Below are 16,533 nucleotides of genomic sequence, written 5' to 3' on the forward strand. Positions count from 1 at the left end.
GGCCACTGCACTCCAGTCTGGGCAACAGAGTGAGACTCCAACTCAAAAAAAAAAAATCACAACAATGTCTTTTTTCAGATTCACAGATTAGAAGGCCTCTAGGCTGGACTCTTTTAGAAGCACAAATGACTATTAATCTAAAACATTTAGCCATTTAAAATCATTGGCCTATCCTTAAGAACCACTTGATAGCAGGCACTGCTAAAATTCCTGCAACACATTTGCTCTTGGATAGGAATTCCTAAAAGTAACAAAAGTGAATTTAAAAAAAGTGGGAAGGGGAACACCTATGAGATTATACTTTTGAATTCTATAAGAGATTTAAACCAACAATTCAAAAGTAGAGATAAAAGTCATAAAAATTAACTTCAACTGATAGAAAAAGTTATACTTTTGCTCAAAACTAAAATTATGTCACTTTTGTAAGAACTAACTGAAATAGCAATCATCTTGTCCAAGTTTAAAAAAAATCAAATATTCATGAAAGTATCCGTTTTCAAGCAAAAATACCTGAGGCAAAGCAGCAGTTTTTCAGTTTCAAAGTCTGTCTAGACATTTTATTTCCAAGAAAACTGTTTTTCAAAGTAGGGAAACTGTGAATTTAACTTGAATATTCATGCAGGAAAACAGATACCTTCAAGCAGTCATACTATATGCTATAGAAGAGTAAACAGATTTTGAAAGAATTGTTTTTACATTCATTAATGCACTGGTATAACTGAACTCCAGAAAAGAAGGGGAAGGTGTGGGAAAGAAAATTTAGAATTTTTGAAATTGTGTCAAACACTGTTTTGGTCAACTGTCTTTGTAAAACAGGTCAGACAGCATTTGGGGCTGGACCACTGAAATAAGGCTGGGTTGTTCAAAAGTCATCTAGGAAAAACCCATTGCAAAACTTAATTCAGGGGATAAAACCAGCATCCAGTTTATAGATAAGCTGGTCTGTGAGGTTTTTCTACTAACTTGGTGGAGTGTGGGGGAAGATGATTTGGTTTATAGAACGAAGCCATCAGATAAAGCCGGGCTTAGGAAAGCTGGATCAGCGCAGGGTTTGGTTCCACCATGAACCATTTATGTTACTTTGAGTAAATCTCTGTAAATTCAGTAAATTTGGTTAGACTCATGAAGAATCCCTCTGAGGAGTGCGGACCAGCCATGGTAACAATGACAGGAACTGCTAACACTTACCAAGCACTTGCTGTGTGCCAGGCCCTGTACAGAATGCTTTTCATGGATGGACTCATTTTATCTTACAACAACCTTTGAACTAATTGAGATGGTCTTCATGTTTGTGTTAATATATGTACATGTACAGGAAAATTCCTATCACAAAGCATTTTCTCTTATACCCAAATAGCAATTGCCATTAATAACCCTGCATTTGCCCTTTCTCTCCAATGGTGGTATATCCTTCTATGACTATGAGGACTGACTGGAGTCATATGTGCCTCTCAGTACTGTCATTAACTGGTTGTGTGCTCTGGAAAGTTGCCTACCATCTCTATGTCAGTTAGTTTCCTCTTCTGTAAGATGGGATAAAAATATTGCCTACCTTCTTAGTGGCATTGTGAGAGCTTTAAATAAGGTTCATGTAAAGCACTTGGCATAGTGCCTGGCATACAGACAATTTTAGGTATGTTCTTTTTTATTTTTTATTTATTTTTTAATTTAAAAATGGTTTTGAGTCCGTCTTGCTCTGTCGCCCAGGCTGGAGTGCAGTGTCATGCTCACGGCCACCGCAGCCTTGTTCTGCTCGGCGCAGGTGATCCTTTCGCCTTGGTCTTCCCAGTAGCTAGGACCACAAACAAGTAACACTATGCCTGGCTAACTTTTTGATTTATTGTAGACACAAAGTCTTGCCAAGTTGCCCAGGATAGTCTCAAACCCCTGGGCTCTGGCAACCCTCTCATCTCTGCCACCGTGGCTGGCTTTAGGTATGTTCTTTTATACAAATATGAAGAATTACTAATAAAGTATACCAGGAAAATAACTCAAAGTGCCATCAAGATTTACTCTGGCAATAAATGTCAACCTTCTCTAATTTATAAAAAAAAAAAAAATTCAACATTTTTACTTCATTATTCTTAACAGGCACAACTGCTCACGACCAACTACCACCATTGAGAACCTTCACTTATCAAGCACTCACAGGGCTTACTGCATGCCAGACACTGTTCTAAGGGCTTTAAACATATCTAATCATCAAACATCTCTAAAATGAGTACCACTATCATCTCCATGCTACTAAAGAGAAAATGAGGATTCAGAATTAAGTGACTTGCTCTAAGTCACACATTAGCAAGTAGAGAAGCCATGCTTAAACTCCGGCGATCTGACACCAAAGTCTGAGCTTTTAACCAACTTGGTTCTCCTGCCTTTGCTCTAACTATGAATTGTACTCATAGATACCCAAGCCAGGAGAGGAAAGATAAGGATTATTTTTTTATGTAAAATAACAAAATCCTGTAAACTAAAGGAGACAACCCCTCAGGTTTAAGGCTGAAAAGGGGGCATATTTGATCAATGATCCAGCAGAGTTAAAGTCATAACTTACTTAAAAATATATCAATTCAGAAAGGTTTGGAAATTATAATTTCCACACATTTCCTATCTACACCCCTATCCATTCATCCCACTTCAAACAAGATTTAAGGCCTTTGTGAAAATTATACATGCATATGACAGTCTCTTCTAAGCAAAGGAGTAAGCAAATTCTTCTCTACTAAGGTGAGTAAGAACGTGAAATGTGACAGTTACATTATTCTTCTCTCACACCAAAAGAAACAGTAAACTTATGGAGCTTGCAATAAGGTATAGACAGATTAAGGCACAGCTAAACACCTGGTGGGAAAGTTTCTCTAACCCATTCAGATTCTTTGAACATGGCCAAAAACAGTCCTCTGTTGTGTATTCTGGTGGCTGGAAAAGTTAGAAAACTGCACAATTTGTTGTAGTAAGTCATGAGACAGGAAATAACCAGTAGAAATTTGTTTTCCAGGACACTTATTAAAATGTCCAATAACAGCTATCCTGTTTTGATCAACAAGATGATAGAAAAAAAGAAAAGGTGAACGACTGTTCTTAGATATGTACAACAAAGAAAATTTCTCCCCATAATTTTCACCTTTCCAGAAGCTAGGAAGATCAATAAGGCACCAATCAATTCTAATAAGAACGGGAAAACACAAAGCAGGAAACCTCAAACTGCCTTTCATAAGAAAAGATGTGGTGGCATGAACAAGTGGGGAGAGAAAATCTTACTCCAGTGGTGCTGATGCTGAAATGACTGGCTAGCAATTTACAAGAAACAGATAACTACAAATAAAAATAAATCCCATAGAGAATAAATAATTAAATGTGTCATAAGTATATAAATTAAATAAATATGTCTGAACATAAAAGCAAGTGGAAGTCATAAAGTCACCTGAAAAAAAAAAAAGCTGAACTATGTATCACTTATCTAACTAAACATCAAAGTGGAATGGCTCCAGGAAGCCTTGCTGAAGACTCTAGCAGCTTGTCCTTTGTCCCTCTACTCCAGGCTGAACCTGAAGCTCAAGCTTCAGAAGATGAACTCCTGATGTATCTTTCCATGAGATTCTCCCAATGTCCTCTACACCCAGCCTCCCTTCTCCTTAAATAATTACCCGTTCCTGATGACAAGGTTTTCCCTTTAGTGTACCTGTTCCTACCATGGTGCTCCTGTTTCCCATTTTCCAACCTTTAGAGATGCTTCTTTGTAATATCTCAAGCACTTGACAGCAAAGAGAAAGGAGGTGATCAAGGAAGAGAGTTGGAGGATGGGTCTATAAGATAAAGAGGCTAAATTCCTACGTGGTGGCTAAAACAGGCAAGGCCGCACAGCACGCTATGAGGCACGGCTTCAAAAAATGTTTGTTCCTCTCTTCATCTGTTTACAAATATATGGCATATAATCACTTTACAAAAGCTGATATAAAGTAGAAAAGCAAAATACATCTATATAAAAACATAAAATTCATCTACTAATAAAAAACAAATCTTAAAACATTGGACTTTCAGGAACAGACTTAGCAATTCTAAAAAGTCACATACTACTCTCTGAGGCCACACACAGAACTCAGATTCAGTGCTGCTAAGTCAGACCTGACCATGGGTCTGATTTGGCCACTGGATAATTTTATTTTTATCACTTAACCTCTAACCCTTACTTTCCCAATTTAGGAAATGGAGCTAACTCAGTGATTTCATCAAACATACGAGGAGAGTTTTTGAAAATTACTATTTTCTAGTCTCTCCTCCCCAGAACTACAGAATCAGGATCTCAGAGATCTATAAATCTATAAAAGTCTTTACTTTTAAAATCTCCCCTAGGTGATCTGGACACAGTGAATCTGAGGGCTGGTAGTTGGAAGTGCTGAACCATCTCAACGGGTTATTACACCACCAGCCCACATCTCACCTTCCTCACTACTCCCTGAACGTACAACCCCTTTTCCCATGAGGAGGCAGGAAAACCAAGTGAGGTTTAGAATTGAGGAAGCTTCAGACATGGCCTGAGGGATGGCCAGCAAGGGTATTCTCCATCATGATGCTGATGGAGGGGGTCAGGCAAGAAGTCACATGTGAGCTTATCATGTCAAGGTGGTCCTCGGGCACATTTCTCATGAAGATACTGTGGTGGCTAAGAAAATGCCTGCTTAGATACAAGCCACTGCAGACCTCTGGTCTTGCTTGGAACCAGATCTCTCTGTTGGCATTAATTTCAAGGGGAAAAATGAGTTGCAATCTCCAAATGAACAGCCCATTGTTGTATACTGGAAGCTGCCAGCTCACAATAACAGGAACCCAATCCAAAATGCCTAGATCTGGCTTCTGGACTTATTCATTGAATCAGTTTTGTATTTCTTTTAGTAGAACCATGGAATTACACTGAACACCTTTCAAGTAACAGCTTTCTTTGAACCAACTGCCACATCAGCTCTGTCAATGACTATCTTTTGATTACAAGAGGTTAGGGGACAAAGAGCGATTTGTTAAAGAAATAGTTTCAAAAGGACCAATCAATCCCCTTGGATTACTAGTGGGCTTTTAAACAATTGTTAAAAATATGTGCTAAGAGTCAAAGGTTAACATAGGAACTGACATCACTTGATATGATAATGCAAAAGAACCCCAAGCATTTAGTTCTGGTGTGTGCCCACATGGTAGTTAGCAATAGGCATGAACATTTCAGTTTTTATTCCTCTTGGTCAAATTATGTTGTTGAATTGCTCTCTATTCCCTCTGCTAAAACCCCAACTTGCACTCAAGTTGGCATATACAGTAAGTATCATCAGGATAACAATGTATGTTTACAAAGTGTTTCTGTTTTCAAAGGGCTTTCACAATATTATTATATCTGTTTCTTGAAAATCACCTGAAATAGGCACATGTGATATTAGCCCCATTTTATAAATGGTGGCTAAGTCAGCAGTCACTGAATTCACAGATAGGGAACATGTCCCACCTGTCCAAAGGCCAGAAGAGCAACAGGACATCAGGTGGCTGTGAGTGGAGGCCAGACTATAGTGGGCTTGATTGTTCAGGTTCTTAACCAATCCAGCAGGCAATGGGATTTTTCATCTAGGAAGTGATTAGATTTGTATTACAGGAAGACAGACAACAACAGGAAGGATGTAAATAATCACTAAAAAGAGGTGACATGACAAACAAGTGCCAGGTTTGGATTACAAAAGGTAAAATGTTATACTTGCAGCTCCTGTTGATTCCAGAAAACAACCACATTTCAAACAACTCTGGGGGAGGAACCAACTAAGTGAGGCTAAGGAATGGTGGCCACATCCTTCTCAGACGCTCTTGGGTTCCTCAGGTTGCTAACATCTTCCACCATCTATGCCTGGAGGTGGTAACCTAAGGCCCAGTGTCTTTGGTGCCCTCCACTCTATCCTTTTGTTTACTTTTAGCTCATCAACATGATACCTTAGGGAGGCAACCTGGCCCTAGTCTGTTCTTTCCATGAGTCAAAAAAAGTAGACCCACAGAAGACCACAGCAAAATCCTAGGAAGAACATGCACCAAATTCGTTCACTCACCAAATAGTTCTTCAGACCCTACTATATCCAGGCATTGTTCTAAGTAGGAGGATACAGCAATGAATAAAGAAAAAGCCCAGCTCTCAGGGACCTTCCATTAGGACATCTCCTGCCTCAGGGCCTTCATACTTTTTCTTTGCCTGGAGCACTCCACCCCCAGAAATCCACGTGAGTCAACCACCCTCATCACACTTGTACCACCTTCCCTGAATCGTCCTTCTCTCCTTTTATTCCCATTCATAATACTTATCACCACCTGACATATGTTTTTCTTACTTTTTCTTCTTTAATTATTTTTCTCCTCCTACTAGACTTTAAGCTCCAGAAGGGCAGGGGCTTTTGTCTACTTTCTTCACGATTGTATTCCTAGTGCCTATAACTGGCATATAGTACATATGAAATAAATCATGCAAGTTCACTGACATGATTAAAAAAGCCTCAACACACAGGCCTCTAGCATTTGTTTGTATTCATGATTATAAGACGCATATATCTGCCTGCACAGCTTTGTCTTTGAAGGAAACCAAACTATCCCTTTTGAAAATACTAAGGATTATTGAGCTAAAGGTTAAAACATAGTGAGACATTCTTCCCCATTCTTCCCCTCTCTCTGCTTGTTTGGGCTGGACAGCAATTTACAAAGACAAAAAAACAGGTCTTCCTCATTTCCACTTTGCCTTTTCTAGCCCAAAGAGAGGCCCCTTTATAATGTTTGCTTATAAGCTCAGAGACAAGGAGGGCAGAGAATCTAGGAGTAGACTTTATTCTTCCCATAAATTTACCTTCCTACATTTTCCCACCTTTTAGAAGCCTGAAGATGCTCTCTACTTTGTCTTGTCTCTTTAGAATTTATGGCTGTTTGTTAAAATACTATTTAAGCAAGGGTCCTAAGCCACTGCCTTGACAAAGAAATACCCCTGAACTGAGGCTTCTCCCATATCAATAAACTTCGGCTGCAGTTTTTCCTGTTTATCTGACTTATGTTTTTGGTAGTATCTCAATTAAGAACCGTGTAAGGGAAAAAAATTATATTTCCTCCCCTTAATCTTGGAAATGAAACTTGGAAATTCCTAAATGTCTAAATTGTAGGCATTTATTCTTACTTTACCTAGTCTGTTTTAGATCTCTGTTCTTTAACTAAATAGTTCACTCCTCTTATGTTGTCTTTAGACTTAAGTGTCCTATTCTTTTCATACTCAGGCCACTTACCATGAGACATTTCCCACAGAATCCATAGCCACTTACTATTTCCAGCTAAATGTATGTCTATTCATAATAACAAAATGGCTCTATAACACATAAGACTGACATCAAATTTCTAATCCTTATTCTTTCCAAATGCAATCTCTTTGAAGTTAAAAACAGCTAAATTAAATTTCCTACCTAATACAACTTTCCCATGCTCTTCCTCCAGTATTTCTTCTAAATGGTTGGTTTCCTAACTTGAGTTGCAGTAATTTTCAAGAGAGACATGAAAACACAAAGCCTGTGATACAGAAATAATTAAGTGCTGTGCTTTCTTCTTCTCTAGCTCCTGAGAAACACCAGCTAACAATGAGAAGTGATTGGGAAATGTCAGTAAAGCTGATCATAAGGCCTGGCTCTCCCACTGTTGCTATTCTCTGACCTGCTCACCACATGGAATTAGATCAGAATATGCTCTAAACTACAGAGCAACAGTCAAATGAAAGGTATAAAGCTTTTGGCTAAAAGCTCTCGAAATCATTCCTCAAAACACAGAGTAAAGTATACAGCAATTTTTTCCCTACCTGTACCCACTTAAACCAAGTACATTATAAACAGTACTTTTAAAAATAGATATATTTTGAAACATACCTTTGACTGTATTGTTCTCAGATTAACCAGATGAATGTCACAAGGCAAAGATGACAGTAATGGAGAGAATTCATCCAGTAGTTCAAGGGAAGGTGAGAAGGGCGTCCTTGCCATTATAAAGACTGGATGATTCATGAAAGAAGAAGTTATGTGGCTAAGGAGAGAAGGATAACTGACTGGATTCTTTTCTTCTTCCTATTAAGAAAAAAACAAAAATGCTTAAGAGCTCTATATTTGCAGTTCTCATCATTTTAAATAAATTCTCTGAGAGGTTTTAAATATAAATATATATACATATTTTTATTATACCTTATAAATAACAGTCTTAGAAATTACACCACTGAGTTTAGTTGTAAGCAATACAAGAAAATGAAGGGTACCTACCTAATTCATATGTTTACAACATCTCTTCCACTGATTTAATACTAAAATACTGAAAATATTTCCTACAAATGTTTTAGGACAAGACATGACTTTTTATGGATATTTTCAACCTACCACAAAACTCTCAAGGTATAAAGACTGAGATATTAATATATCAACACATTATCAAAGTTATCTCATTTCTCCCTCAGTTTTCATCCATCATATTTTCATGCTTTTATTTATACACTTAACAGGGATATAAAAGTATGTACTTATTCAAAGTTATATTCCATAAATGAATGGAGCTATACTCCAAACGATAGGAGCTAAATGTTATGTAATAATAGAATTTTAAAAAATGAAATTTTCAAAAGAAATTCTATCTTAAACAAAAAGAACAAAGGTGGCATAGTCTGATCATGATTGTTTTCTTTATACCTCATAAATCACTGTCAATTGACTTCACTCTATTTTATTCCAAAACAGAAATTGTTATATATTATTACTGAATAGTATATATCCAGTATAATGAAAATGCTTTAGTCTTTGCTATGATATACACTTACAGGCAACATTTCTATATATTCAAACATTTAAAATAATCTGCCAACCTTGGAGATATACTCATACGTATGCTAGATGACATACAAAATTAGTGAAATCAAGGACGAGGTGGAACCTTAACCAGTAATGCCTAAGGAGTAAACCAGACAGAAGGAAGAACTGAGAGGGGAAAATAATTTATACATAAAGGTCTTTTGATCACCAGCTAGATTTGAAGCAAATTTAATTTTGTATCTTATTTTTTAAAATGGCTACTTCACTGATATCTTCTGATTTTTGCATCCTTTTTGTAATACAGGCTCAAACAAAAGGCATGGCTACTTATCTGTATGAAAAGGCAGGATTTATAGAGATATAGAGCTTAAAATTCAGAATGTCAGATTAGCATTGCACAGAAGGGTGCTAGCAAAAAGTGACTAGCATCGTGCCAGCAGCTAACATTAGATGTCATTACAATTCAGACCATGGAGAGAGAAAAAAAAATTTTGAAGGCAGCAGAGGGACACTGCAATATTAAGATACTGACAAAAAAAAAATTAGGTTTGAAAGAGTTGTAAAAAAAATGTATCCATTCCATATTCTTTTTTAAAAGAAAGATTAAAAAAAGCATATAAAATAATATTCTTCAACAATACTGAAATTTAATGCAGCTTGTAGAATAACATGAATAAAGAGGGAACATTTTCAATAAGATACTTTAAATGTACTCCAAGATCAAAGGACTTCATAATCTAGGTCAGGATTGCTGACAAAATCACTTTTGAGTAATAAAAGATTCCAACAGAAAAGAAAACACCTGCCTTATCAGATTCGGTAGGTATAAAGTCCATTCTAACATTCAGAAAAAGCTCTGGCTTTGTCTTACACGCTTGTTGAAATTCCTGGACACTCCAGTGAATACACTTCTTGACTGATCTTCTATACCTTAGAAGCAGTAATGTACAAATATACCAATCCTCTAAATCAGATCAATCCTTATAACCTTTGGTACACCCCTCAAATTAACAATACAACAGAATGACCTGGGGAACCTTTAAAAAAACATAGATTCTTGCATCCTAGCCCAAATCTATGACTCAAAATCTCCAGAGGTAGAGCCCTGGGAAGGTGAAGCTTAAAAGCCTCCCAGGGAGAATCTCATGGCACACTGCTCCATGAAACTGTACCAGGAACTAACATCCCAGACATCCTCCCAACCTTCTAGAGGATACAGAACTCCTTTTAGAATCAAAAGATAAGTCTCATCTTTTAACTACTTTTGGATTTAAAAAAACAAGATTCAGACTTGAAGCTGCCCCGAGATGAAGGCTTGTAAAATGGAAACGATGTCACAAATGTAAGTACTTAAAGAATTAAGTACTTTGCCGGGCTCAGTGGCTCAGCCTGTAATCCCGTGCTTTGGGAAGCTGAGGTGAGTGAATTGCCTGAGTCTGTGGGTTCAAGACCTGCCTGGGCAACTTGGCAAGACCTCATCTCCACAATAAATCAAAAAAATTAGGTGGGCATGGTAGCGCACACCTGTAGTTCCAGCTACTTGGAAGGCTGAGGTGGAAGGATCACCGGAGACCAGGAGGTCAAGGTTGCGGTGACCAGGAGCAGTCACTCTACTCCAGACTAGACGACTGAGTGAGACTCCAACTCAAAAAAAAAAAAAAAAGAATTAAGTACTTAAGAACTGTGTAGTTTATTGTCCTTAGCAAGATAAGAAAGAGAAGTTTATAGAAGAGTTGTGGTTTTAGTGCCTTAAGTGCACCATGGACAAATACTGCTGGAGCCTGGCCAGGTGGGACCAAGTTTCACTCAGTGTTCCACCATTCACATATTTTCTTATATTTATAGCAACAAAGGGTTCACTAAGGTATTTAACTGTTGAACTATCAATGTTTTGATTAACCTCCTAAAAAGGTAATCTTTTAACTGTCTTATGATAAGCCCTAAGTTTATAAAGCATGTTTATTACTACAGAGAATTTTACGGTGTTTGTTTAGGCTATAAATGAATTCCCCAGTCTTGTACTAATACACAACTATAAATATTATTTTGTTTCTTGTTTGTTGGAAAGCTTCAGACTATATAAGTCTAGCTTTCTCTCTGCAGCCTGTCTGATATTAAAGAGAATTGGTAGCACTTTCAGATCCCAACCATAGAGAGCTGAGATTTTCCTCACTGGGTTCCAGCCCTTGTTCCACGAGTTGGTGCTTCTTGTCAGGCTCCTTAGTGCCCTTTAAAAAGCTCACTTGAGTTATCTCATCTTTAAACATCAGAGGCTTCCACTTGATCTACATCAAAAACTTGATTAATTATGTAAGATAGTGAAAGGTCATTTTTAAAGTCACCTTTGTTTACTCAGTTTGACCTGACACACGGTGGGAACTTAATAAATGCTTGTTGAAGTAAATCTATTCATTTAACAGGCAAATTCATATCAGTACATGAGAGAAGAATACTATTGAGAGGATGGATAGGGTAAAATGACAAAGAGGGAAATGAAGAAAAATATACTGAATCATAATATTTAGAGATAAACATTATCTAGCCCAAGGATGAAGACTGGTTGTTTGGAGGCCACATTTGTGTACAGACATATTGGGTAGGGCTGCATAGTATTAAAAAGTTGTTTGTTTTTCAGTCAACTCTTAAAATTATTTTCATACTAAAAAAGCAACCCAAAACCCCCAAAACAGATTTTTTTTCCCCAAGCAAATGGAAATTCGAGCAGGCATTAGTCCCTATGTGAAAAAAATCATCTGGAGCTGGTTTGTGGCTCGTAGTGGGATATGTGACAAGTTCCATAGACCCTCTCGTCATTTAACTTAAGCATCTGCTCTTAAACCTGGTCAATCTCCCTCATGCCATTACTTTCCTAAACCCTGGTAGCATTTAAGTTTCTAATCTACTCTCTCCCAACTTCCTCTCCTTATATGTACATAACTGATATCCAGAGGTAAAACACAATTGTAACACCTGAACACTTCCAGGATTTCTAATTCCTAGCTCAATCCTCCTTTACTATACCAACCATCAGAAGAAAAGGGGTAGGAAGAAATGGCCAAAGAAACAAATCCTAAAACAGTCAATGCCTAATTAGTAGAATACCACACACTAGGTAATTTAAAAAGAAATTTATTCAGTTCATGATTCTGGAGGCTACATAGCCCAAGAGCACGGCACTGGCATCTGATTAAGAGCCTTCCTGTTTGTTTTATACCATTGGCAGAAAGGCAAGATAGCACATGCTAGAGAAAGCCTGCTTTTATAGCAAAGCAATCCCACAATAACTAATTTACTCCTGTGATAACAGCATTAATCCATTCATGAGGGCTCTACCAAAGGCTCCACCTCTTAATGCTGCCACAGTGCAACCAAGTTTCTAGTACATGAACTTTTGGGGGACACATTCAAACCACAGCAATGCCAAACAGACAATTCTTATTTTCTGTCTCCACTGACCCTTGAGGATAATTAGCACGAATGGTCAACCTTATGCAGCCCCAGTCCTCCATTGGGCATTATATATTTTGCAGTGATTATCACTGAAGTCCTTTTCCTGACTCTCTGTCAAGGGTTCTGAGGACAGGACTCACTTCCATTTAATCAGCCCAGGATTATTTCCATGAGGCTATGGCAGGCCCTTCCTATCCAAGAAGCATCTCCCCACTTCACTTTTCACCATCATTATTTTAGACATTAGAGTTTGAGTTGGAATTAAAAACACTTTCTAGAAAATTTAGGTTATCGATGTTAAATTTCTTAATCAAATGTCTTTTTAATCAATTTCACTATAAATTAAATGCATTTTCTCTTCTCTAGTTCATTTTTTATTTAAAAGAAGGTATTGATTGAAGCTCCAGAATCAATAGTTAAGAAAAAGAAAAAGTTAACCAACATAGGATTGTAAAAACATTAGATCAAGTTTAAATCAATTACTATCCAAGAAATTTTGAGTGGGAATAAACAAATTATTTCACTTCTAAGTCAAAGCTTTAGAGATCTGACATGAAAGATCTGAACATTTTTACTGCCATAGTTAAAAGAAGTTCTGTAGATTAGTATCAATATAGAAAGACTATCATATAAGCCAGAAACATTTTCAGGAGGAGCAAAAGACAGTAGTTCCCAACATTCAGACAAAAATTTTCTTACGCAGTTTTCATCCTTAAAACTAAGCAATCTTGTCAGTAATTGATTTACGCCACAAGTTTCAAAGAACTGGTATAAATCTTGACATCTAAAATGGATGCGAATTCTTTTTTCTAAAACATTCTAAATACTAAAAAAATTCTTTGGTTTAATTAGCTGTTGCCATTTTATTCAATCAACTGGTATTTTATTTATAGAATGCCTACTGCAGGCAAGGAGGCCCTGTGGGACACATGAAAAAGGAGACAAGTCCCTGGAATCTAGTAGGGGGGATACAACATGCATGTGAAGCAAGGCAATAAGCAGAAATTGCAATAAATAAGCACATTCATGCTGTGACAGCTCAATCATCTATGCATTTGTATGTTCATTCATATGACATATATTAGGTGCTTCCTCTGCTAGGAACAATCCTAACAGAGAGAGCCATAATCCCCACTCTCACGAATTTTATTGTTCAAAGGAGGAGAAAAGACAATAAGCAAATGATCATATATGCATAAAGGTGATATGCTCAGTTCAGAAGGAGCATAGGAGAAGGATATTTGAATTGGTTCAGAAGAAGCAGATGAAGTAAGCCCTGATCTGAACTATTACTAAGAGTTTTGGGGCAGAGAAGATGACAGGTCATGTGCAAAGGTGCCACTGAGGACAGAGCATGGAAAATATTGGGGACCTAAAGAAAACAAGTAGGCCCAGAGCTGATGCAATAAGAAGCATCTAGGTACTAGGGGACAGGCAGGGTCTGTATCATGATGGGCTCTGCAGACCATGATGAGAATTTCCATTTTAATGCTGACAGCAATAAGAAGACCCCTGAGGTGTTCAGTAAGTTCAATAAGATTAGAATTAACTTTGAAAACAATAAAAAAATCAAAAGACACTCTGTTGTTAACTGGGTTAACAACAGTTATGGCAGAAAGAGGTAAACAGAGTAGATATAGGCCAGACTCGTGAAATACACAATGTCAGTCAAGATTAAGACATGTATAGATATGCAATATTTAGACAATGAGATAGACAAGTACTGGCAATTACTCTGTGAGAAAAGGGCTGGTGGGAGAAGTGTCTATCAGGGAGGTCACCTAAGTGTCTGACTCAGCAATGGATGGACAGTGGTGCTTATCAATGAGAGGGGGGACATTGGAAAGGAGCCAGGTTTGTGGGGGAGGGGAGACCATGAGTGTTTTAGCTATGTCCAACTTGAGGCGCCCTTATCAACACAGAAGGAAATATAAGAAAGCAACAGACAGATGAGTCTGGAGGTCAGAGGCAATACTCCTCTGGGAATATGTATTAGTGGGTTCCATCTGTGTGAAGGTGGTAGCCCTCAAAACCTCAGAGGAGGAGAGATTGCCAGAGGATAACAGATAAAATTTTTTAAAAAGGAGAAGGTCGGGGGGCCAAGCCTCAGAACTCCAATATTTAGTGGCTGAGTTAAGAACTATCACAGACAGAGAAGGAGCTACCAGAGAGGTAGGAGGAAAACCTAGTCAGGATGGCACTGAGGAAACCCTTGCAAGGCAGTATTTGAAGGAGTGACAATGGTCGCTGCCAAATTCTGCTGTAAGGGAAAAAAGATGACAATAGTAAATATTCACTGGATATAGTGACATTGGCAAGAGCTCTTTTGGTATATGAGGGAGGCTAAAGCCAGAATGAAATGAGCGTGAGAAGGAGGTGGTAAAATGAAGAACTCATACATAAACTCTGGCTCAGCTGGGTGGGAGAGAGGACAGCAGTACAAGACACAGGGGAATGAGGATGAGGTAGGGGTTGTTGTCTGTTTTCTTTTTATTGTCTTTTTTCCCCCTAAACCTGTGTTATTTTCAATAGAGATAGAGGTTTCACTATGTTGCCTAGGCTGGTCTTGAACTCCTGGGCTCAAGCAATCCTCCAGTTTTGGCCTCCAAAAGTGCTGGCATCACACGCAGCCCTGTTTTTATTTTCAACAGAAAAAAACAAGAGTGTTCAAAAGGCAACAGAAAAAACAAGAAAAACAAAAAAAACAAGAGTGTTCAAAAGGCAACAGAAAGGGTCTCCTAGGTTAAGTGCTAGCTATAAGGGGAAGGGGAGAGAGAAAGAAAGGATGAATAGTAAAAGAATCCTGAGGAGGGTAAAGGCAGAACTTTCCAAGGAAAGTGACAGGAATGGCCTGAAGTGAAGGAAGTTCAATGTCTTCAATGTAACAGGAGGAAGGAAGAAAAGGAGTTTGGTAACTAGAACAGAGAACCCTGTCTAATATTTACTGTCTGTAAAGAGCAGAAAAGACTTGTAATGATTAACCATTAATGCAGAAAAAGGAACAATGGAATAAAAAGAAAAAGGACCACATCCAGGGGCATCCAAAATGGGTGGTCAGTAATTTATGGAGAACTCAGACTTCACCGACACCTGAATAAGCATATCATCAGGTCGTTTGGGTCTAGCTGGACTTTTGCCAGACTGTTTAAACACAGATTACTAGAGTTTTGTTTTGAGAAATGAAAATACAACAGTAGAAATAGACAAGTAAATTCACTCTCAACTGATAAGCCTAAGACCAGAATAAGTATACTAAGATTGCAAATAAATTCTACTATCAAATTTAATCTTCCAAATATGTGACTAAGCTCTATTCTTTAACTCTTCTTTCACTCAATTTTTAAATTCTTCTTTCAAAATAATTTCAGGAAATTTCACCCAAACTGATTCTTTGATTTTTTTTTTTGTCTACCTAATAAGAAAAAATAAAATTACCTAAATGCAAAACTTACATACTTTTTATAACTGAAATTCTTTCTGTGAATGTAGGCTAAATCTTTTATAAAGAAATCTCAACATTGAAATTATTTTTATAAATTTAAAAAGTAGAAAATCATAATTCAAATGTTGGGTGACAAAGAACATCCAAGATGGGATCATGCTAGTTATTTTTTCCTACCATATTAATGGTACTTCTTTTCTCTAGTAGTATTCGAAATAGATTAGCTGTAACTTTATTATCATGGACACCTTGCCCAAGGCCACGGTTATCATCTTGCATGAGTCTTCGATCCATGATAACTTCAATCTGACCTAACAAACAAACAAACAGGCAAAACTGAGCAGGGTTATTTAATACAGATATTCATATTCATTGAAGGTCACTTAAATAGAAGGTATGATGTCTTGATTTAAACTTCCCCTTTAATCAAAGAGTTGGATCTATATAACACACTATATCACAAACTGTCTTTTGATAAAAGCTCAAAGCAACTAGTACAAATTCACAAAACAGGATAACAGCTCTTTTCTTTATTAATGTTTAGTAATATCTGATTAGATATTTTAAAATGGGACAGAACAGATCAAAATTTAAATGAAATTTTTTTTCAAAAAATTAACCTAAATAGTAAATTAAGTTCTCCAAAACTTTTAGTGGCAGCGTTTAGAATTTTAAAATGCTCACAATGTTTATTAGGAAATACATATCACACATGGAGTAACAAGAGATATACAGATGAACAGGCTCTAAAAAAGTCTTGCAAATAAAATTTAGTTACTTGATCTGTGGCAATTCTCTGAAGATGCC

The 16,533-nt window shown here is 37.2% G+C and overlaps 1 protein-coding gene across 1 annotated transcript in view; it reads right to left on the minus strand.

The window, feature by feature from the left end:
- MAN2A1 (mannosidase alpha class 2A member 1) overlaps positions 1-16,533 on the minus strand; it is a 175,292-nt gene that overhangs the window by 4,478 nt on the left and 154,281 nt on the right. The window contains exons 19-20 of the mRNA XM_008056604.2: positions 15,904-16,037; positions 7,911-8,105 (exon numbers count right to left, since the gene is read on the minus strand). Coding sequence (XP_008054795.1) covers positions 7,911-8,105; positions 15,904-16,037 — 329 coding nt within the window. The remainder of the gene's footprint in view (positions 1-7,910; positions 8,106-15,903; positions 16,038-16,533) is intronic.

The sequence above is a fragment of the Carlito syrichta genome, unplaced genomic scaffold (genome assembly GCF_000164805.1).
Source record: "Carlito syrichta isolate Samal-C Ts95f unplaced genomic scaffold, Tarsius_syrichta-2.0.1 Scaffold302410, whole genome shotgun sequence".
NCBI classification, from domain to species: Eukaryota; Metazoa; Chordata; class Mammalia; order Primates; family Tarsiidae; genus Carlito; species Carlito syrichta.